A 22,224-nucleotide genomic window follows, 5' to 3' on the forward strand; every position below is an offset into this window, starting at 1 on the left:
AGACTTTAATTAAAGGGTGATGACTCCCCCAAGGACCCCCACCCCCAACACAGCCCCAGGACCCAATACATCTGCCTGCAGTGTGTTCTCAGTCACAGCTGGGCACCTCACAAAGGGCAGTGCCCCTTGGGGTTGTGCTTCCACTGGGTGGGGCCAGCAGAACATACCAGCCCATCCTTCCTCCCAGCTGCCTCCAGAGTGTTCCCTGTGAGGCCTGGGCCCAGGGACACCAATGTCCCTAAAGCTCTACACCCAGGAAGGTTCCAGGAGAGGGAGAATGGGTCGCCTCAAGGGGCTCAGAAATGGAACACTAAATGCAGGAACACAGCTGCCCTGCTTAAGACTGCTGCCACCTCCATCTGTGCCTTCTGCAGGAAAGGGCACTCCAGACAGGGAGAACAGCAGGTGAAAAGTCTGAGATTGGAAAGGGTATGGTAGGTGGAAGGAGCTGGAAGGATCTTGGGACTGAGGGGATCAGGCAGGATAGGGCAAGCCCTGGAGGCCCTTAACAGCTGCAGGAAGGCATCTGGTCTTCATCCTAGAAACAATAGGTTGGGGCTGGGATCTGTCTTACTCTGAAGACACCCCTCTAGCTGTCATTCAAAGAGTGCATTGTAGGGCCGGGGATTTAGCTCAGTGGTTCCGCTGCCTGCCTCACAACTGCAAGGTCCCGAGTTCAATGCCGGTACCAAAAAAAAAAAAAGAGTGCATTGTAGAACAAAAAAGGGGCCAGGTGACAGTGTAGAACCTGAGTCTGTTCTGGCACAAGTCAGGTATGTTCAGGGAGAAAGAGATATGCATGGACTGGGCTGGGAACTGGGCCAGGAACCCGGGCTGTCCTCTGCCTTCGCTCCTGCCCTCAGTACAGGGGATGGGGACAGAGTCATCAAATCCTGCACTCACCACCTGGCAAGGTCCTAGAGGAGAACCTATCCTTTCTTCACTCTCTTACTGTAATTTAGGACAGCCCTGTCCCCTCACCCATGACAAAGGTCAGCGTCAGGGAAGAGACTGCATTCTGGCCCCACATCTGTTCACAATGTTGAAACTGCACTATTCAGTGAGTACAGGGAGAAGCATCTATAACCAGCCCCCAACCCTGCCACTGGCCTGGCCTGGGATGGAGAGGCCTGAGGACAGTGCCAGCTCCTAAGAGACACTCCAAGGAAGAAAGACTGCTGGGCCAGGAAACTAGCAGGAGCAGGGGCAGGGCTCTGGCAACCAGAAATAGATAACCCCACATGTGCTTCTCCCTTCCATTGAGCCTTTTCTATGACACTGGCATTAACTGACCCCATGTCCACATCACAGATGGGATCACATGACAAAAGAGAGGACATGGCAACTGTCCTCAGTGGGGGACTGGCTCCCAGTGAAGCTTGACAGTCACACAGGGAGTGACCGAGGCTGACAGGTTTCCCCCATCCCCTGCAAATCCTCCCTCACTGCCTGTGTTCCTTGGTCTCAGCATATGGAGTGGCCCCAAGCAGCTCAGAGGTAGAAAGGGCACATCAGTGGCAAAGACAAGGCATAAAATCCAAGCTGCTGCCTAGGATGCAGAAACTATTGCAGGCTCTGTGTCAGGCCTGAGACAGGGCAGATGTATGGGACCCGGGCCTAACCAGCCTAGAGTTCATTGTCAGGACAGCTGGTAGGCACCTGGCAAACAGCAGTGACCAGGAACAGGTGAGAGCCATTACTGATGGGTCCTTCATATTTAGAGAGGAGGGGTGGGCGGGCTCCCCAACCTGCCCAAGTGTGGCCCGACTTGGTTAGAAGTGAGCAGCTGGGCTGCAGATGGGACTGTTTCTGCCCTGCCCTGGGAGAGGATATAAGAAAAAGGCAGCAGACCTGGCTGGGAAAGTGAGGGCCTGGAGGATGCGTGCCATTTGGTGGGCTTGGCCTGGGTTGAGGTTGTGTACAGGCTAGTCTCTGGAGAGAGCTTGTCCTCTGTAGGCAGAGAGGGCCAGGCTGCTCAGGAACAGCTTGAACGCTGCTGGAAGCACTGTCCCATTCACACCAAGTCACCTGCCAAGCACTGCACTGCACTGCCCAGGAGTTACACAAGACCTTTAGGAAAGAGTGTCCACTAGGCACTAGGACATGGGATTGAACTGAGTTCCCAGGTACAACACACACAATTGACCAGATCCAATTTTAATCCTGCTCCACCACTAAGGAGCAACCTCCAGCCTCAGTTTCCTTGTCCTGGATATGTGGACAACCCTGCTCAACCTCCCAAGGCTGAGAAGAGGTGGAAGGCAGCCCCCAGAGCCACCAGGACTAGGCTATGTGTCACCAGACAGGCCCTAAGTCTCTCTGAGCCTCTCATGGTCATCTGTGCCATGTGGCCAAGTACATGGCCCACCTTCAAGGACATGTAAGGAATGGGTTTGGCATGACACTCGGCCCCATAGAGTTAATTGGCATGGTATCACTTCCACCCGAACCTCAAGATCAAGCAGAAGAATATGGATCCAGACTTTATTTCTTAAATATTCTCTCTCCACAGCATGTATAGGGAAACTGCTCTGCCCAGTGGGCAGACATAAATTAAGATTACTAAGCATCTAGGGCAGGGCTAATGGACTTTGCTTAGTCCCAGCCAAAGTCCTGGCCAGTCATCTGGTAGAACTTTCGATTGAAGGGCCTGTAGAAGTCCTGCAGGCGCTGGACCACTGCCTGAGACACTCGAGGGTGGGGCCTGCCTTTGGATTTGCCCAGGCAGCGGGGACGGCTGCTTCCCTGGGCCTTTTTGAGACAGGGGAAGCCCTTAGTGGCATTGAAGTAGAAGTGCTTGTCTGTGACGACCCGTCTGAGGCCCAGGAAGTCCTGTACACGGCCAACCTCTCCAGCTGGATCACTGACCAGACGCTCGCCGCTGACAAACAGGAAGTGGGACAGAGGGAAGTAGTGGAGCCAGTTGTCCAGGTGCTGGGCATACAGACCGATACGCACAGCACTCCAGGCTGTGTCCACAGGGCCCAAGCCATGGCGGAAGGCCAGGGTGTGGAAGCTGGGCAGGCCTGGGGTCTTGGAAAGTGTCTGGGCATAGTCAGAGATGGCCCGGGTCACAGGGTTCCGTACCACCACGATCAGCTTCGTGTCTGGGGACATGCTATGAATTCGATGAGGGGCTTCCCGTGTCACAAAGTAGCTGGGTGTCTTCTCTAAGGTGATCTGCCCATCCAGGGTACGTGGCATCAGGCTCCTGGGGGAAATGGGAGGAGTAGACTGAGTGGGTGCTGTTCTTAGGTAAGCACTTCTAAAAAGTGTCCCCTCTCACGCTAGACTTGAGACTAGACCCTCCTCCTCCAGGGAAGCCCCAGGCCCCTAAAGTGGACCAGCTGCCCTCTTCCTCAGGTCCTTCCTCCTAAGTGCTAGGATGAATATCCTAGGAGGTAGGCAGCCTGAGAGGTGAGCTAAGAGATGCCTAGCCCTGCACAGGCCTGTAGAGGGGCCTGCTTACCAGGCTGCCCCCATTTGTGCTACCCCTAGGGAAAAAGGGGTGACAGTCACTCTTCACCAAGACACTCTTCACCAGCCACTTGTGTTCTCTGTACAAGGTCTATGACCCTTTTTCCCAAGGGCCAGCTCCTTTGAGTCCCAGCAACCTCTGCCCACCAGACCCACCTCTCCCAGAGCTGCTGTGCCCCCAACCTTGACCTTGCCCCAAACCAAACATCCCAAGGCCAGGGGCTGGGAATTTAGCTCAGTGGTTTCGCCACCTGCTGCGAAAGCACAAGGACCCGAGTTCGATCCTCGGTACCAAAAAAAAACAACAACAACAAAAAAAAGCGAGGCTAGCCAGTTTGGACTTGTTACCCCCCTGGACTCCGCACTATAATTACTCAAGGTCACCCTTTTTACTCAGTGACTGACAGCATCCCCTGAATTAGGTCATCAATTATTGTTACTGACAAGTGTTGCCAATAAAGGGTAGGGTTCTCCCTCCTTCCCTCCCTCCCCTTAATTTAAATACACCTTTTACCCCACTTTCAACTGTAGCCCTGGTAATTCTCATCCACCTGGGCCCAACTCAGACTGCCAAGAGCCACCCTCAGAGCCCAGCACATTTGAGAAAATTAATGATACAGCTATGATCTGCCTGGGGAACCTGTCCCAAGGCCCTATGCTTCCAAGGCCCCAGGGTGCCAGGCTGAGGACATACTATTTCTAAAATTCCCCTCATTCTAACATGGGGGAGGAGGGTACCAGCCAACCCAAGGTCCAGAAGGAGTTGGCTGACCAAAGCCCCTTGACTGCCCCAAATCTGGGAAAGCCCATCCTGAGTGCCCAGCTGGACAGGCCCAGGCATGCCTCATGCTGTCTTGAGGCAACACCTGCCAGCCAGGAGTACAGGGTGAGGTTGGGCAAGGCAGAGCTGCTGAGAAAACAGCTCCAAGAGAGGGCTGGGAACTAGGTCAACAGAGGCAGAGACTGGGTGGCCTGTGGTAGGGAGGAGATGTCTCTGCCCAGCCCTGCCTGGCCTTGCTTCCCATCATCTGAGGGGGGTACTGCCTGACCCCACTGACAGGCCCAGGACTGGCCCAGCCAGGAGGTGACAAGTCCAGGTCTCAGCCACCCTAACTGACCCATTCCCTGCTCAGACCTCCAAGGAAATTCAGGCCAGACACAGGCGCACAGTCCCCCAGGCTGGTATGATCAGATTGGGGGTTGCTGGTGGTGAGACAGGAAAATGTATGCATGTGCCCCGCTAGGCGAAAGGGAGAGCTAGGAACACCAAAATCCCCAAAACCATCCATGGTCACAGAAGAGTGAGGCAGGTGCATAGAATAGAACCTCCCTACCCCTCACATCAAGGCCCAAGGCAGAGCAGATCTTCAGAAGTCACAGAGGACAAGTCAACTTCCTCCATCTTGGTGACACAGTGTGTCAGAACCACCCTCCACCCCACCCACTGTCCACCCTCAGGCACACTGAGGCTCAGAGAGGGAACAAGAGGAGCTGAAAGTGGAGACTGACTCTTAGCCTTCCAGTCCTTCTGGGAAGGAGGTGTCTGGGTGGCTTCTGATCTCAGAACCCCTGCCCTCCATGCCCTACATCACACACTGGGGATCCAATGGGGACAACACCCAGCTGTCCTCGGGGAAAGTTAAAAAAGACCTTAGACCACCAATATCTATGGCACAGGGCTGCAAGTTGTCAGGGCCAGCCAGCTCAGGGGGCCTCCCTTTCCCTGAGGGAACTCGTAAGAAGGAGAGTCTCCCCGCACTGAACCCTACCACTGGGACCTACAAGAGGAGCTGATGCTGGTGTTGGGAGGGGTGTACACCAGGCCTCACCAGAATGCACCACTCCTTCCTTCATCTTTCCCAGGGAAAGAAAGAGCCCCAGGCCTCCAAGACACGGCCCCTCTAATCTTTGACTTGTCCTGACTCCCAGTCTCTTTCCTCCCTGACTGAAAGCCTGACTCTGAATGTCCCCAACACTATCCTTTGCTGGGAGCCCTGATGTTATCCCTCCCCTCCAGCCTTGCTCTCTAGGAAGTCAGAAAAGCAGAACAGCTCCAAAGGGGGAGGCCCCTCCTGACACCCCTGCCAAAGAAGGGGATAGAATACAGAGGGGACACAAGGACTTCCTGGGCTCACAATTGCTGCAAGCCTGCTTTGAGATCTTTGGGATCAATTACTTACCCTCCTCAGGCTTCAGAAGCCTGTTCTAATTGGTCTTGAAGAGTGAGGACTGGCGCTTTTGGGGGGTGGTAGACTAGAGAGAGGATAAGCAGAATGGAACTCTGACCCCACACAGCAAACATCTGACAAGTTGTTCCAAAGACCCTCCCCACTGAGCCACCTCATCTGGTCTGCATTTCCCTTCGGCTTCCATCCAGCCCTGGGCCACTCTCTCTCCTCCATCTCAGCACCCCCACCTCCATGTCCTACACCCTGCTTGGGCCTGGTCCAGCAGGGCCTGGGACCTGGGGAAAACCAGTTATTGTTTTTATTCCAGTGATAGAAAGTGCTGGAGGGAGACTGTCCTCAGCCACAGGGGGAGGAAGGATATGGGCCACAGAAGCCCAAGTCCTCCCCTACATGCACAAACCCCCTCCCTATATTCACTGCTCTGACACTGGGAACTAAGGGAGTTTCCATACCCACACTTCCTCATCTTTTCCTTCCTTTCTTTCTTTCTTTCTTTATTGCAATCGAGATCTCATTACATAGTTCAAACTGGCCTTGAACTCACAGCTTTCCTCTTGCCTCAGCTTTCCAAGTGCTGGGATTACAGGCATGCACCACCACACCCAGCTTCTTGCTTTTCTCTACTCTAGTATTATGGTCAAAGTTGAGTTCCCACCTGACTCAAGATGGGGCACCCCTTCCAGATCAAGACCCTGGGGTTTTTGCGTGAATCTAGTATCTAGCAAATAGTGGGTGCTCAATGATGAGTGAATGGGTGAGCAGATACTGAGTTAGAAGGTACTCAGGGACCACGGTCCCCAAGATGGAGCACCTTCAAGGGCCTGAGACATGAACTAACAGAGATTGGGGAGGGGGAAAAATTGGGCTAAGGGCAACACAGGACCTACCTACATAGGGCAGGAGATGGCCAGGGTCACTGCCGGGAATGAGGTGGGTCACAACCCACTAGGTTGTGGTGCAGTGCCCCAGAAACTCACCTTCTCCACCTGCCTCCCCATCCCACACCTAGAACAGAGCCCTGCAGGTGCTATGGACTCATCCCAGGTCCTTCAGCTAGAGACAATGAGGCAGGGGTGAGCATTTTCAGGGGCTCAAAACACACTCATGATGGTTGAAAAGACAAGCAGGCACCAGGAGCTCAGGCACTTGTGAGCAGAGCAGCCTCACATTCACATATATCAGCACTTGGCCACAGTCCTCGGAGGACCAGGACTCACAGACCAGAAGCTCAATCATCATACTCAGCTTGTTGAAAACTGGATGAAGGGACAGAGGCCACAGGGCCTGAGCCCTCCACAAGCATCCCCTGCCTCCGTCCACTGGAGACAGATTCTACAGATAAGGAAGTTCAGTCTCCTCTCAGCAGGACTGCACTGTCTGGAACACCCTCCACTCCTGTCCTGGGCATGTCAGTGTCTCCAAGATCCCCTCCCCAGGGCTGAGGATCTGCCCTCAGTGCAGGTCTCTCCACCCCTCACCCACACTGGAGCCTTTCCTACAGAGAAGCAAGGGCCCAGAGTGGGCCTGGAGAGACTCAGAATCCTTGTGTATTGAGAAACTTTCAGCACTAAACCCATCCCCATCTCCCACAGCTGCCCCTACCCAGCACAGATTATGCTCACAGCAAGCTCTGGAGTTTTTGTTTATTTTGTTTTGTTTGTAGTGCTGGGAATTGAACCCAGGGCCTTTCACACTAGACAAGTGCTCTACCAGTGATCCACATCCCCAGCAGCAAGCTCTGAAATTTGCACTCCATAAAGCATTCCTCCTCGACTCTGGGTCTCTCTTCTCCCTCTCCACTCCCTTTTTTGGTCCTTCTCTACCCAGAGTAGGCCAGTGGTCTCTTCCAGGAGTCTGAGCTAGGAGGATGCCCCAGGACGGATTCAATTTCCTCCAAGCCCAGTTTCCTTAGCATCCAGGAAGCACCAACCCTTCAGAGTTCAGGAGCCAGATCTCCCATTCTCCCTCCAGACCCCCCAGTCTTCTTAATGCAACAGATAAAGTTAACAACTGAAGGAGGGGTAGATCTGGGAACAGGGAAACTGGTAAATTGCCAGGAATGGGGTCAAGGGCCTGGGTCTTAGCCAGGTGAGGTGATGCACACCTGCAATTCCAGCTAAGCAGCAGAGGGCAAGGCCTGGCTCAGTCTCGGTGTCCAGCTCAGTAGAGAGGGGCTGGTGTTTGACTAGCCACCAGTGCAGGCTGCTTGGCTGGGGCAGGGTGCTCCCCAAGTTCCACTGCCACACCCCTGGTCTCTCCTGGATGGGGCCCAGGGCAGCCACAAAGCCTGTGCAGACAGCTGGATCCCATTCCCCATGCCTGGGCATACACTGAAGGGCAGAGCTCCTTTTTACAGCCCAGACCAAACTTTCTCCAGACTCCAGCAGTCAAAAAGGACTCCCAGGAGACAGGCAGGAATTATGGGGTGAGAGGACACTTTTTAGGAGGCTGCAGGGAACCTGGAGGCTCCTTCCTAAGGTAACTAGCCACAAGTCAGATGATCAACCATACAAACCCAAAGAGAAAGGGCGGGGCGGGGGGGGGGCAGCTGGGCCTGAAGCAATTCTAACACTCCCAAATAATATCACCGCCTTGAGACTATTTCCTGGCTGGGGTCACACCTTCCCCTCAATCTTGCCAAGTAGACCAAAACAAGCTTTTCTCGGAGTTTCCAAAGTTCCTGGGGCCTCTGGCCAGTACTGCCTTTGCTTTGGGGGCCCAGTACCTAGGATCAAGCCTGATCCCCTACACTAGCTGGGCTCAATCCCAGAGCCCGGACTCCCCTCCACTAGATCCCACCACCCGAATTCGCTTGGAAACCAAAGGGGCAGACAGGCAGGGCGCTCACCTGTACCAGGCGAGGCCGCGCTCATAACACCTGTCGAAGAAGTGGGGCTCGGAGCCAAGCGCGCGGACGTCGGGGTGCAGCCGCAGGAACTCCAGCAGCGCTCGCGTGCCGCCCTTCTTCACGCCTACGATGAGTGCCTGCGGGAAGCGCCGGCGGCCCGGGCCGCTGGCCAAGGGCAGGCGGTGCGCACTGGGCAGCTGGGTCGGAGCGGGGGCTGGTGCGGGGACGCGGGCAACAGGCGGGCAACGTCCCGGGAGGGCGCAGAGGCAGTAGGCGACAAGCCCCAGCGCCAGGAGCGTCAGGGGCGCGCGGAGCGCCCGCTGTGCCGCCCCAGGCCCGGCCCCGGCGCCCAGGCCGCCGCTATCTGCCATGGGGTTGCGCCGCGCCCAGGCCCGGGGACGGGGGCAGCAGAAGGGCGCACATCCTTGTCGACGCCCCACTCAGCCCGAGGACGCTGGGCTTCTGCTCCGCGCCCTCCAAGGGGCAGCGAGGAAGCGGGCGGGGGCGGGGCCGGGTCCGAAGCGGGGGAGGGGTGTCCCGGCCCGTCCGGAACTCGCAGGCACCCGGGGACAGCCGGCGATCCTGCTGCGAGACCCTGGGCTGCGGTTCGCCCGGCGGCGCGTCTTCATTCCCGCACCGGGGACAAGGAAGCGGGCAAGGACACGAGGCGGTGAGAGGGTTGCGCGCGTACCCACGACCTATCTGTAGAAGGCTCACCCCACACACATACGCTTTCTGGACAGAGGCGCCTGCCGAGCCTGGGCTCCCTGATCAGAGTGGGCCAGAAAAGCTCACAGACCCAGGAGAATGAGGCCAGGCCGGCAGCCTAGTGCGCAGAGTGCTCCCTAACTATCGGAGGTCTGCGATTTGTGCCTTGGACTCCCAACCGAAAGTCTGCCTAGACCTGCCTGCCTCCTGAAGAGAGCTAATGATGTCTGGTTAGTGTTTTAGAGTTCAGGAGACAGGCTCAGGGCAGAGATGTCCTCCCCAGCGTCCAGGGAGCAAAGTCAGACTCATCTCCTGACCCTCTCCACACCACATATGCCCAGCCTAGGTTACCTGGTGATCCCTTGGGATTCAGTAACCTCTGTGGGAAGATGACAAAGGCTCCCCCTGGAATTGTGAAGGATTCAGAGAGACCCGTGCCCAGGTCCTGTCAGGGCAGAGACTTAGAGGGCCTCTCAGAGCCATGGCATCCGCTGGGCACCTGACACCACAGGGGCTTCCCACCCCCAGATTTGACACCCCTCCCCACCCTGCATAGCCAGCAAAGAAAGCAGGGAGAGGAGCGAGGCTGGGACAGAGTGAGCAGCTTGTCCATTCCTGGGAAAAGATGGATTTGTTCTTAAGACCTCTCTCTGCTTCTGCCTCTGCCTCAACTTTCCTGGCAGCAGGTTTGGTGCCTGCCGCGCCCCCCCACCCACCCCCACCAGAGGCCCAGCTTCTTTCTTTCCTGGGTTCTGCTCATTAATGAGCCATTCCTGGAACTAATGGGCACTGGACAAGTACCAGAAGCCCCAGTGACCACAAGGAAGAGGGCCTCCATGGCCCAGACATTTCCAGAGCTCCCACCAGGGGCATCTCTGGACGGAGGGCACCACACAGGGCCAATGGAGTGAAGACCACTGACTGGGCTCCAGGTGGCTGACACCAGAGCTGCACCTGCTTGCCAGGGCAAGCCTAGGCCAGCACCCATGTAGGCGGGTTGTTGGCACAGCACTGTCTGGTGAGCATGCTGGTACATGCGAGGTCCCAGGAAGTTCGTTGGGTCTAGCTTAACATGGGATTTTTTCCAGATGGGTTAGTTCTCTCAAAGCCTCCTGCGGAAGGCCTACCCCACCCAGCCTAACCAGTCATGGCTCAGGACTCCAAATTCTTGCACTCATTCCCTGGTGACCCTCCACCCCCAGCCCCAGAGCTAACTAGTCTTTCTACCACCTAGCCTTGGTTCTGCCCTTTGCCCTGCTGTATGCCTTTTCCTCAGGACCTCATCTGCTGAAGGCCAAAGACTTTCCAGGAGGCATTAACCAGAGGGATGGAAGTAGAGCTGGGAGTCAGTCTGGAAAATTAGGAAGTTGATCTCCCTGCACCCTCTGTTTGGCTCTCTGGTAAAAGTGGGTGCAAATCTGGGAATGCCCAAGATGGCAACCTGGGGGCTGTTTCACCAAGGTATCCCCAGCACCTAACCCAGAGCCTGGCATCCAGTAGGTACTCAATAAATCCAGGTCAGAGGAAGGATATGAGAGAGGGCGAGGTCAATGGAGGCTTTCTGGAGGTGCTTGCCAGGTGAGGAGGAGAAGAGCATTCCAGGCAGAGGAAGGTCAGGGTAAAATCTCTGCTGCAGGAGGGGTCACCTCAAGATCATCCCTAGGATGATAGGGTGGGGGGTTAGAGTCCAGCCTGAGGCTGCCCCCAGCCCATCTTCCTCTAGCTATGTGGCCTCACACTCTGGCCAATTCTTAGCCCAGTTCTTTCTTTCTAGAGGGAGCATTCAGTCCTGACTGAAGAGCCTTTTTGATAAGAGCTTTATTGAAGTACAATCTATACTCCATACAATTTAGAACTCTAGTTCCTGATATATTCACAATGTTGTATAATAATCGCTACATCTTTTAGAACATTTTCATCACCCCAAAAAGACACTGGACACCCATTAGCAGTCACTCCCTATTCTCCCCCTCCCCCTCAAAGGCCCTGGCAATTATCAACATGCTTTTTGCCCTACAGACTTGCCTGTTCTGGACATTTCACAGAAATGAAGTCATACAGTAGCTGTCCTTTTGTGACTGGCTTCTGTCACCAAGCATAGTGTTTTCCAGGTTCATCTGTGTTGTAGCAGATGTTAGGGCTTTGCTCCTTGTTGTGGCTCAGTGCTGTTCCTTGGTGTGATGGACCACATTTTGTTTATCCTTTTATCCACTGAAGACCATTTGAGTTAGTCCTGTTTTTCAGTTGTAATGAATAATACTGCTGTGAATGTTCACATACAATGTTTTTTGGTGTTTTGGTTGGAGGAGGTTGGTCTTTTGTTTATGATTTTTTAAGGCAGGGTCTTGCTATGTAGTCCTGGCCAGCACTTAACTTGCTAAGTTGCCCAGGCTGAACTAAAAAACTTCCATTTATTCCATGTTCCTCACATGCTCAGTTACTTTCCTCCTTCTACCCCAGGACATCTAAGAAGCTCCTCTACTCTGCTCTTGCCCTGCTTTGCTCTCTGCGCCAGCCTCTGTATACTGGTGGTTCCTTCCTCTGTGGCTGAGGGTCAGTGGATTACTCTCTCTAAGGCACACAGCCCTGGGAGGGTCACTTGCCATTGCTCTTTGGTTGTACTTCTGCTGCCCAGAAAGGGACATCAAGTTCCTTCTACCCAGAGATCTCCTTTAAACACCCTTAAAGACACAAGGCCCTGGGCCAGGGATTTAGCTTAGTGGTTTCGCCACCTGTTGTGCAAGCACAAGGACCCGAGTTTGATCCCCAGTACCAAAAAAAAAAAAAAAAAAGACACAAGGCCCCACGTGGAGGTCATCTAGACCCCCAGTTGGAGCAAAACTGCCAGGCAGAGGGTGGATCTGTCCACTTTCCTTGGTCTGGCCCACAGACACCAAGATACCCAGAATTAGGGAAGTTGGGTTGGGAGGAGGGCAGACTTGGGAGAGGAAAGGGGCCGAGCTGCTCAGGCTGCCAGGCCAGATAGAGATGGAGGAAGTTTGGGGAGGGAGTTCTGGGGAGCAAGGTCATAGTAGGAGGGAGGACCAGGTTGGCCTCACAGATTTGTACTGTACCCCCTTCACAACTGTGATCATTTCTGGTTTTGTTTTTTTTTTGGTACTGGGGATCAAACTTGGGACCTTGTGCTTGCAAGGCAGGCACCGGAACTACTGAGCTAAATCCCTGGCCCTGTGATCATTTCTTTGTGGGGTTTTCCCCCCCACTTTTGGTACTGGCTTTTGCACTGAACTATATCCCCAGCCCTTTTTTTCTTTTCTTTTCTTTTTTTTTTTTTTGGTACCGGGGATGGAACTCGGGACCTTGCGTTTGCAAGGCAGGTGCCGGAACCACTGAGCTAAATCTCCAGTCCCTCTTCTTTTCTTTTTTTGAGACAGGGTCTTGCTAAATTGCCCAGGCTGGACTCAAACTTGTTTCCCTCTGCCTCAGCTTCCTAGAGTGATAGAATTACAGGCATATGCCACCATGCCATTTGAGGGTGATTTAGATTCCTATCAGTCACCACCTCCCCATGCAGCTGGGCAAGAATAGGAATGAGCTTAGTCTGAACCCCTGCAGTGGCTTCACACCTACCGTGGTGAGCACTCATGAATGTCTGAGTAGTATGTATATCTCTCTGAGTCTGGGTGTGCCCCTCTCTGCCTCTTTCCCAGTCTGTCCCCACCCCAGGGTGGGCTCCCACCCAGGGCCCCCACAGCAGCGGCCCCACACTGGAAAGTGATTGCCAATACTGTGGAGATCTTCCCTCTGTGGGGGACAGTGGTGGGTGTAGAGATCACACCTCAGGAACTCCCTCCCTCAAAACCACACCCTTCTTTAGTCCCCAGACCCTCTCCTGCAAGTCTGCAGAACCAGAGGGGTGGGGGGTGTGGCTGGAGGGCTGGCCCAGCTGTCCTTGATTTATGTGGGGTTTTTCACTTTGGATGCCAGATTTGCCCAAGCACATAGAGGATGTGGTTCCCTACTGGGGAGGGCCCCCTAAGAGAGGCCTACCCCCATCCCACTCACTCCCAGAGCCCTCAGTTCACCCTAATGAGTAATTAAAAGGGACAGGAGCTATCAACCGGGACAGGACCATGCAAACAGCTAGGGCTTTAAGGGGCATCTCTGCCCCCTCCTAGTAGGTGACTTTAGCAGGGATCCGACCTCCAGGCCCTCCTTCTCCCACTTTATTAAACAAAGGTAATACCAGCCCCTACCTCCCTGAGTGTCTGGTTACTAGGGAGAAGGAGGCAGAGGACATGTGACAGTGAAGATGGCATAAGAACATGTGCCTCACAGGTACAAACACCCAATGATAAATGTAAACGAATTGTATACCTAAAATGTACCAATAAAAGAAAAAAAAAAAAAAGAACATGTGCCTCAGAGCTGTGCTCACTCTGGGGAATCTGCATCCCTTGGGGACAAGGCTAGAGGGGAAAGGCTTCCCCAGCCTTTCTCCCTCTGACTCAGGGACATTGCCAGAGAAAAGAAGGGTCATGAGGCTGGCCAGAGTTTACCAGAGCAGACAAGAATCCCTTTGTCAGAGGGAGACAGGAAACAGTTCTCATGCACAGGAGTGGAGAGGAGTGAGATCTTCCCCTTCTCAGCAGCTGTGCTACACTCACAGACCCACAAGGAGCCTGTCTGCAGCTTCAGGGGTACCAGGAGCTAGACCCTCTCTGCAGAGGCATGGCCCCGCCTGCTTCTGTCCCCCAACACACATGCACCCTGCTTTCCCATGGTCTCCTGGAGGAATCAGCACAGAGAGAGGATGGGGTGAGACCCACAAGACCACAGCAGGGACCAGCCATGTGCCTGTGTATAGGAGGCCCCCTAGCACTAGCTCCCTTACAGTGGAGAGGAGGGAGCCACTAGGGCAGATCCACTGGAAGGATTCTGACACGTGGGGAGGAGAGAAGAAGAAAGAATAGTAAACTCAAAGACCAAGAGCAACATTGAGTCTAGAACGGTATCTGGGGTTTCCAGACAGGGAGTGTGGGTACTAAAAACATCATTATGGTGTGGCATCGTGGTGCTTGTCTGTAATCTCAGCACTCTGGGAGGCTAAGGCAAAAGGATCCCAAGTTCAAGCCCAGTCTGAGCAATTTAGAGACTTAGAAAAACCTGGTCTCTAAAATTGGGGGTGGGAGTTGTTGGAGATATAGCTTAGTGTAAAGACCCAGAGTTCAATAACGATGCTCTGATTATTGTTTGCAAAGATGGCTGGATGAATATCCAGCTAAGTGTTCTCTGGGTTATGAGAGGTGAGCAGAGGAAAGAGGCCTTCGGGGGCAGGCCAGGTGGCAGTGGAAGGGCTGCAGGCTGGTACGGGGGGAGGGCATAGGCACATGGAGTCCCACCGAGTTGGCTGGCCAGGGGCTGGGGCATCTTGTGTGCACCCCGCGCCCCCGCACCTCGCCAACTGTTCTGTCTTTTTTCCCCCCACCCTCAGGTCTTCCCTACTTGGCTGACTCAAAGGGCCACCTGGGACCTCGACGGCTCACCTTTGTATAAGTCACTTCATGAAGCCCAGCAGGTTGGTCTCCCCCCTCACTCCCCAGCAGGCCCGCATCCACTGATGCCAGCAGGGCAGGCCTCAGCCAGAGTCCTGGGCACTGACATTTCTGCAGGTGGTGCTGAGAAGGGGACTTGCTCTGACGTACAGAGCTGGGCGCAGTGACCTACCTTATCGTCAAAGGCATAGCCACAGTGCCCCTGGCGGCGTCTTGTGGAACTGCAGCCCTCATGACTGGTGTATTGCGCGGAGCTACCGCGCCCCCTGGTGGGCTTCTTACATATAGGGGTAGAGAACACGATGGCCCCATCTAGCTTGGCAATGATCTTCGCCGACCCTTCCAGACTCCACCTCCCACCTGTCCTCCCTGGGACCTGAGCTCCCTGCTACACCCCACCAAAGTCAAGGCCCTCTCCCGCTTGTCACCCTGGGAAAGGAAAATAGGAAATGACTGAAAGTCCAAACCACTGTCAGCTCACTCATTCTGCAAGTGTTTATTGATGCCCCCTGCACTGGCTTGGCCCCTGCTGGACACAGCTCTCTTCTTTCCTCACTGTTCTTCCCCCAGACCCAAGCCACCCATCCCACCTGGCCCAGCCCTGACAGTGGCTGAGGTGGCTAGCAGAACACCCAATCCTGGTCTCCAAGGATGTGCCCAGAGGCTCTACCTGACAAAGAATAGGGTACAAGTGAAGAAGAGGGGCACTGTGCTGTCAAAGGGCCTTTTGTTTCCCCAGGAAGAATTGGCTCCAGGCTGGGCTGAAAGTTATGGTGCAACCCAGCAAGAGTATGGGGAAAATTTGATTCCATTGAGACGTTAAAGCTGCAAATGTCATCTCCCCTCTTCCAGCTGCCTGGCAGATGGACCCTGCCCACAGCCTTCCATTTCCTGGCTCTTTGTGTAAGAGGCCCTGGGCCTCATCTGGTCTTCCATACCTTCTGAGGACATTGCTTGCCAGCCCGAACTGGACCTCCCTATCCAAACGCCCCACTCCCATGCTCTCCCTGACTGCTTAACACGGATGTGCAAGTAAGTGTGGGGCAACTGGAGTACAGGCAACTCCCCTCATCAGGCTCACCATCCAGATTCCAGAGACTCATATTGTATTTACTTCTCCTAATCCAATGGCTGTGGCTCCCACTAAAGTAGAGCAACCATGGAGCGCTTCAAGGATGCTCAGGATACCCCCACAAACATTTCTCACATGCCTCAAGGTGTTGTGAGGTGTGTCTTTTGGTTTTTTATTTTGTTTTTGTTTTTGAGACAGGGTTTCGCTAAGTTGCTAAACTGCCCAGACTGGACTCAAATTTGGAAACATCCTGCTTCTGTATCTCAGAGTGCTGGGATTACAGGCATGTACCACCAGGCCTGGCTACCAGGCAGGTCATGGATGACACTTCTACACTAACTTTGCATTCTCCCTAGGCCTCTGACTCCCACTCTCTCAAGGCAGACCTGACATTTCAGCTGCATTTTGTGTAGTCTATATTTTAGCCCACCAACCAACTGAACTGTTAGAGCTGTTTCTAACCCTGGAGCTGCAACATTGAATCCACAATCTCACTTAGTGGCCACATATCAATAAAGTCAGCCTGAGCCAACTTTATGTTGCTTCCCCTACCATCTCACACCAATATCCATTTCCACTCATATCCCCCAGACTTCTGTCCATATAAATTGGAAAAATCATGTAGTTCTTTTTTTTCTTTTGGCACCGGGGATTAAACTTGGGTCCTTGCGCTTACAGGGCAAGCAGAAGAACCACTGAGCTAAATCCCCGGCCCCCATGTAGTTTTTTGGGGGGGTTTTTTGGTACTGGGGATCGAACTTGGGTCCTTGCGCTTGCGCAGCAGGCAGCGAAACAACTGAGCTAAATCCCCGGCCCCCCATGTAGTTCTTATAGATTATAGCACATCTCCTCCTGGGTCACTTTGTATCTCACTTTTTTTTTTTTGGTACCGGGAATTGAACTCGAGACCTTGTGCTTGCGAGGCAGGCAGCGGCACCACTGAGCTAAATCCCCGGCCTGTATCCCACTCTTCAGGCCCTGAGGCAGGGTGAGTTTGCTAAGGTCTCAAGGGCATTGTATATGCTGTGTCCACTGCATGGAAAGCTCCTCTCCTCAATTTCTCACCTGTCACAATGAGCTGAGATAACCCCTCCCTCTGTGGAACCTTCCACCCTGACTACTGCAGGGCAAGAACAATTCCCTAGTTGTCCCCTCCACATGTTCTAGCACCATTACTCTTCTAGTTGCTCACTGCCCTTATCATCATCTGATATTAACTCACTATGTCATGGGCCGAGAATTTAGCTCAGTGGTTCCACCGCCTGCCTTGCAAGCTAAGGACCCGAGTTCGATCCCCGGTACCAACAAAAAAAAAAAACTATGTCTGTATCCTCAGCACCAAGCCCACAACTGGGCAGCAAATATTTTCAAAGCAAATTTAAAAACTGTGTAAAGGCCTGACATTCATGTCCTCACATCCCTGATGTTAATTAATAAAGGTAGCAGGCTAGGTCTGGGGGTGTAGCTCATTGGCAGAGTGCTTGGCTGGCTTGTGCAATACCTGGGTTCAATCTCCAGCACAGGAGGAAAGAAAAGGGTAGCAAGCCCAGGTTTTGTCTGTTTATTGATTTCTACCTGATTATTCCAGAAAGCACTCAAGATGGGGGAGGGAAGGGCAGCACCACCCACCCTCCTGGATGACAAGAACTTCTGGACACTGACACAGTAAGGCACAGCAGCCAAATCTTGGGAAGATACATCTCTGCAAGTGTGAACTGGAGGGAGTGACCCCACAGGCCCTGCTGAGCTCATCAGATAATGGTGCAACAGCAGCTTCCCCAGCCTGAGTGAAGCAAGCTCCATCTGCAGATTGTGCAACATCTTCAGGTTCTTCTGCTAGAGGATGATGCTCCAGGGTGTGGCTCATCAGCCCACTCCCCAGCAAGTCACAGATCATCACCACCCTGGCTGGCCTAGAAGGGGTTTATCCAGAGCAGATCATGCAGTGACCAGGGCTGAAGCAGCTGGCCAGGGCAATCCCCTTTTAAGTTCTGTGTCATACCACAGCCTGGGGAAGATGGACATAAGCTTTGGTGAGGACCAGGGCCCCACAGGGGAGGTCCAGAAAGCCAAGGAGAGGGCAGCAAGCTGATAAATAGAAAAGATAGAGGCACAACATTTTCAAAGGTGAGCTGAGCCCAGAGCTCACCTTCTGGAGACTGTAAGCCAGAGGCTAAGAAGGCCGGCAGCATGTACCCTGCCCCAAGGCCTATCCTAGCAAAAGGCTATGGACTATTCCAAACAAGTGCTTTGCCATGGGGACCCTGTTCAGAATGCTATCTAAGTGTCTAGAGTTCCAATGTCAAGTTGTGATGGCCAGGGTAAGGTCACAGTGCATATCTGTCTGGGGTGGGTGTGGGCTGCCCGGCTAGTGCCCCTGGGAGGCTGAAGTTTCTTTGTCTGAAAGAAAGGAGGGAGAGGAGAGAAAGCAAATCACCATTAAATGACGTTTCAGACACCAGGCAAGTCAACAGGCCCAGAGGCTCAGCTCCTGTGTCCCCTGTGTATTCCCTGAGATTTACAGGAAGACCTGAAGTTCTTTCTCTGCACGAACAATGACAAAAGGACAAAAACATCATGGCAGACTAATCATGTAGCAGGTCCCTACAAACCACTCACTCATTGACAGCCCCATTTTACAGAGTGTGAAACTGAGACTGAAGGGACTGGCCACAGAGCTGGGATTCACAGTACAAAATGCAAAGGAGCCAGGGGTGGCTGTGTCTACCTATGTCTGCAAGCAGACTGATAAGGCGTGAGGCTCTGTGTGAGCAGGAGAGCAGGGGGCAAACAAGGCTGAGTTGATAGAGTACACACAAACAACAAACAGCTCTCCAACACCAACTGCTAAGAAGCTGAGTGTGGTGGCCCAAACCAATAATCCCAGCTCTCCGAGAAGCTGAAGCAGGAAGACTGCAAGTTTGAGCCCAGCCTGGGCAACTCAGTGACTCAGCAAGACTCTGTCTCAAAATTAAACAGGGCTGGGGATTTAGCTTAGTGGTGCCACCATCTGCCTCACAAGCACAAGGTCCCGAGAATTACACATACAAAAAAGGGCTAGGGATGTAGCTCAGAGCGAAGGCCCTGGATTCAATCCCCCAGTACTGCAAAAGAAAAAACTGCTAAGAATGTTGCCAGTAGCAATGCAGGTTTACTGAGGTGTTACTATGTCCAGGGGCCCTGCAGTACATGCATCTGTCCTCAGTGGCCCTGTGAAGAAGACTCTGTTACCTCGGCCACTGTGCAGATGAGGAAGCAAGCTCAGAGACTGAGAAGCAAGCCCAAGCTTGCAGCCAGTGGGACACATGGCTGCAAGGTCCAGGTTCTCAGCCTCTGTCTGTCCCTGTCATTAATTCCAGTTACAGGGAATGAGAAAGAGAAGACCGCAAGAGAAAACCCTTTGCCTCACCCTCCCTCAGATGCCCCTCTCTGGGGCATACCTGATCAACCAGGCTGAGGAACCAGGACATTTGCCCCCTTGTTCCTGCCCAGCAGCCACTGTTTTGGGTGATCCTGGCTGGGCAGGCCCTGGGCTGCATAATCTGATGCCCCTGATACTTTGCAATGGTAAGTGGATGAGCACAACAGCATCCTCTTCCCTACCCCAGACCAAGAAGCTCACCTTTAGGGATAAACTTCAGCGAGCTGCTGAATATTCAGAATCGAGATTGCCCCTGCTTGGGGCCGTCATTCAGGAACTCGTGGCCCAGCCCATTGCCACACCTGCCACAAGATACCTGGAAAGACCATAAAATAACCACATGAGCTTCTGGCTCCAGGGCACTGGCCTTCTGCTGTGTGAGGTTGATCTCTGACCTAGACCCTGTGAGGGATACTGTCCTGCTGTCCACGTTCCATCAAGATGCCAGGCTGCCCCTAAGACAAGGGTGGCAGCTCCTTTGGCAAAGGCCAGAAGCCTCGAAACCCTGACAACAGAGAAAGGAAGAGATAACTGGCTGACACTCCCTGAGGAACCACAGCCCCAGCCACTATCACCTACCTTTAGGGCTCCAGGGCGATTGCGCTCCTGACATTTGGCCACGCTATCAGTGTGGATAGCATCCGTGAATGCCGGCCATGGAGAGGAGTGTGCATACTTTGAGCGGCTAGAGAATAGTTCATAGCCACACTTGGCGCACACATAGATACCTGAGGCAAGGGAGGGCAAAAGCAGAGATGTCAGCTCCATCTTGTGTGGAGTGAGCTCCCCAATCCCTGGACCTAGATGAGGGCAGCACTGCCCCCATTCTGAAGGTGGGCTGCATACCCTTCCCATGAACTTGCTGCTCACAGGCCACAGGTTGGTCATAAACAGTCACAGCACCAAGCTCATACTCAGGGGACATCCCAGGGACCAGGACTCACCCTTCACATACATCTCATTGACTCTTTCAGTGGCCTTTTGATGTGGAATCATTAGCATTTCCACTTTACAGATGGGGAAGCTGAGAAAGTGTGTGGCACCAAATGAGAAAGTGTGTGGCCAGGACAAAACAAACAAACAAAAATTAAAAGGCAGGTATGCCTATAATCCCAGCACTTGGGAAGATCGCCATGAGTTCAAGGCCAGCCTGGGCTACATGAGTTCAAGACTAGCCTAAACTACATGGTGAGACTCTGTCTCAAAAGAAAGAAAGTGTGTGGCCAGGGAAGAACCCCGCCAATCTGATGAGGCCACAGGACCCACTTGCTACATAAGACCGCACACAGTGAAGGCCTTCACGTAGTCAGTGTTAAACACTGGGCTTCCCTCCTTCTTCAAGTGGCCAACACTGCTATCCAACAAAACCCTGATCTGAACACTCTTCCACTGGCCTTCTCTCTAGGCAGGAAAAGAATAGTCGCAGAGATTAAGCCTCTGGGCTAAACAAGAAGCCCAGGGAGACAAAAGCTGGGAGGACAACTTCCAACCTGTCTCCAAAAGATCACTTTGGAGTAGAAGGGGCAGAGAAGGTTGCAAAACTGATTTACAGAACTACTTGAAGAACTAAAAACAGGAACCTCCAGAAATACTGAGTCACCTCTCAACCTCCAACCAGAACAGCCTACCCTGGAACTGGGCAGTGTGAACTGCTCAGCCTTTACCAGGAACTAAAGAATGAAGCATAAACCAGGTGTAGTCGTGCACACCAGTAATCCCAGCAGTCAGGAGGCTGAGGCAAGAGGATTGCTGCGAGTTCAAGGTCAGCCTGGGCTACATAGTGAGCTCAAAACCAACCTGAACTACATAACGAGACCCTATCTAAGGAAAAAAAAAAAAAAAGAAGAAACATGAAGAGGCAGAGGGCTGCCTCAGAAGTGGAGTTCCAACTCAGCAGGACAGCCTTAGGTTAACTGGGGTCCCACAGTCAAAGGGCCTCAGGGGAGGGCTTCTGACCTGGTGATCCTGTGTCACAGCTTGCCCCACAGATTCCTAGTTTCACAGTCTAGTTCCAACAGATCTTGCCCCAGGGAAACCAATCCCCTATGGACCTGTTTTTATTAAATTAGGCCACTATTTGGAGAGTCCAGCTAGAACTTACCAAGGCCTCACACAGCCTGGAGTCAGGGCTGAGAGCTTGCCAGTCAAACTTCACTGGCCAGAAACTGCATTTGCCAGGGCCCCAGTGGCACCCCTGGTTACCCAACCAGAAGGCCCTGGGCAGGTGGGAAGGCATGCACATTCCCATCTTAATAGGATATTCGGTGACTGCCCACTCACCCCGCGTATCCTAGAAACCAGAATAGCTGGGGTAACACCTCGCACTGCTCCGGGGCAAATGTTCCACTGTCCCCTTCCTAAGTCTTGAACCTGACCCGGTTACCCCAGGAATAGTCACGGTGAGGCTCGAAGCCTGTCTCCTCCGGGCCAGCGACTCCCCCATGCCCCTGTCTCCTCGGATCTCCCCACTCCCCTGGCCCTCGAGACCACCACCTTCTGCACGACCACCTTTCCCCAAGTTCGCTCCTCCGGATGGCCACACTCGTCCCATTCCAGGGCCCAGAGCTCCACCAACTCCGGAGGGCGGCGACACCCCCTTTAACACAAGAGGTCATAGGCCAGACCTGGTTCAAAGTGGTTCTGGAAAACCTCGCCCCCGAAGAAGCTGCAAAAAGACATGGCGCCGGCAAGGTAGACCCAAGGCCTCTAATTCTGAAGCCAGTACAGGAGCCAGCAGCCCCTTCCCAAGGACCAATCAATCACTCCATACGCCTGAGCTCCGCCCCTGAAAAGGACCAATCATACGGAGGCGCCAGGATTTCCCCTTTCCCACTTCACAAAGGCCCCGCCCCCTCCCGAGCTCCAATCTCTGGTCGCGGGTTCCAGCTTCCGCCTCCAGCCTGCCCGTCCCGCTCCCGAGGATCCGTGGAATCCTGTCTTCTCAGTAGGCCCCGCCCTTCGATTGGTCCGAAGGGCCACTCCTGAGAAGCTTC

General features: G+C 53.7%; 2 protein-coding genes and 1 long non-coding RNA gene across 3 annotated transcripts; 1 reads left to right on the forward strand and 2 right to left on the reverse strand.

Moving 5' to 3' along the window:
- Nucleotides 1–2,470: 2,470 nt before the first annotated feature.
- On the reverse strand, nt 2,471–9,010 carry Hs3st6 (heparan sulfate-glucosamine 3-sulfotransferase 6). The gene is made up of 2 exons (XM_004873876.3): nt 8,515–9,010; nt 2,471–3,211 (listed from the first exon to the last, which is right to left on the reverse strand). Exons 1-2 carry the CDS (start codon nt 8,883–8,885, stop codon nt 2,596–2,598), a joined length of 987 nt encoding a protein of 328 aa, XP_004873933.1. The 5' UTR covers nt 8,886–9,010; the 3' UTR covers nt 2,471–2,595.
- Nucleotides 9,011–9,039: 29 nt separating this feature from the next.
- Nucleotides 9,040–15,738, forward strand: LOC106008557 (uncharacterized). Its single transcript, XR_001182876.3, has 3 exons — nt 9,040–9,184; nt 14,678–14,761; nt 15,591–15,738. It is a non-coding gene; the product is annotated as an uncharacterized LOC106008557 (long non-coding RNA).
- A 1,618-nt stretch (nt 15,739–17,356) lies between these two features.
- Nucleotides 17,357–22,033, reverse strand: Msrb1 (methionine sulfoxide reductase B1). Its single transcript, XM_004921222.4, has 4 exons — nt 21,856–22,033; nt 19,811–19,959; nt 19,433–19,547; nt 17,357–18,210 (listed from the first exon to the last, which is right to left on the reverse strand). The coding sequence occupies exons 1-4, from the start codon at nt 21,908–21,910 to the stop codon at nt 18,179–18,181; spliced, it is 351 nt and encodes a 116-aa protein (XP_004921279.2). The 5' UTR covers nt 21,911–22,033; the 3' UTR covers nt 17,357–18,178.
- Nucleotides 22,034–22,224: the final 191 nt, after the last annotated feature.

The sequence above is a fragment of the Heterocephalus glaber genome, unplaced genomic scaffold (assembly GCF_053883595.1).
Source record: "Heterocephalus glaber isolate CG9 unplaced genomic scaffold, H.glaber_assembly_v1.0 deba00001781, whole genome shotgun sequence".
Classification (NCBI taxonomy): Eukaryota; Metazoa; Chordata; class Mammalia; order Rodentia; family Bathyergidae; genus Heterocephalus; species Heterocephalus glaber.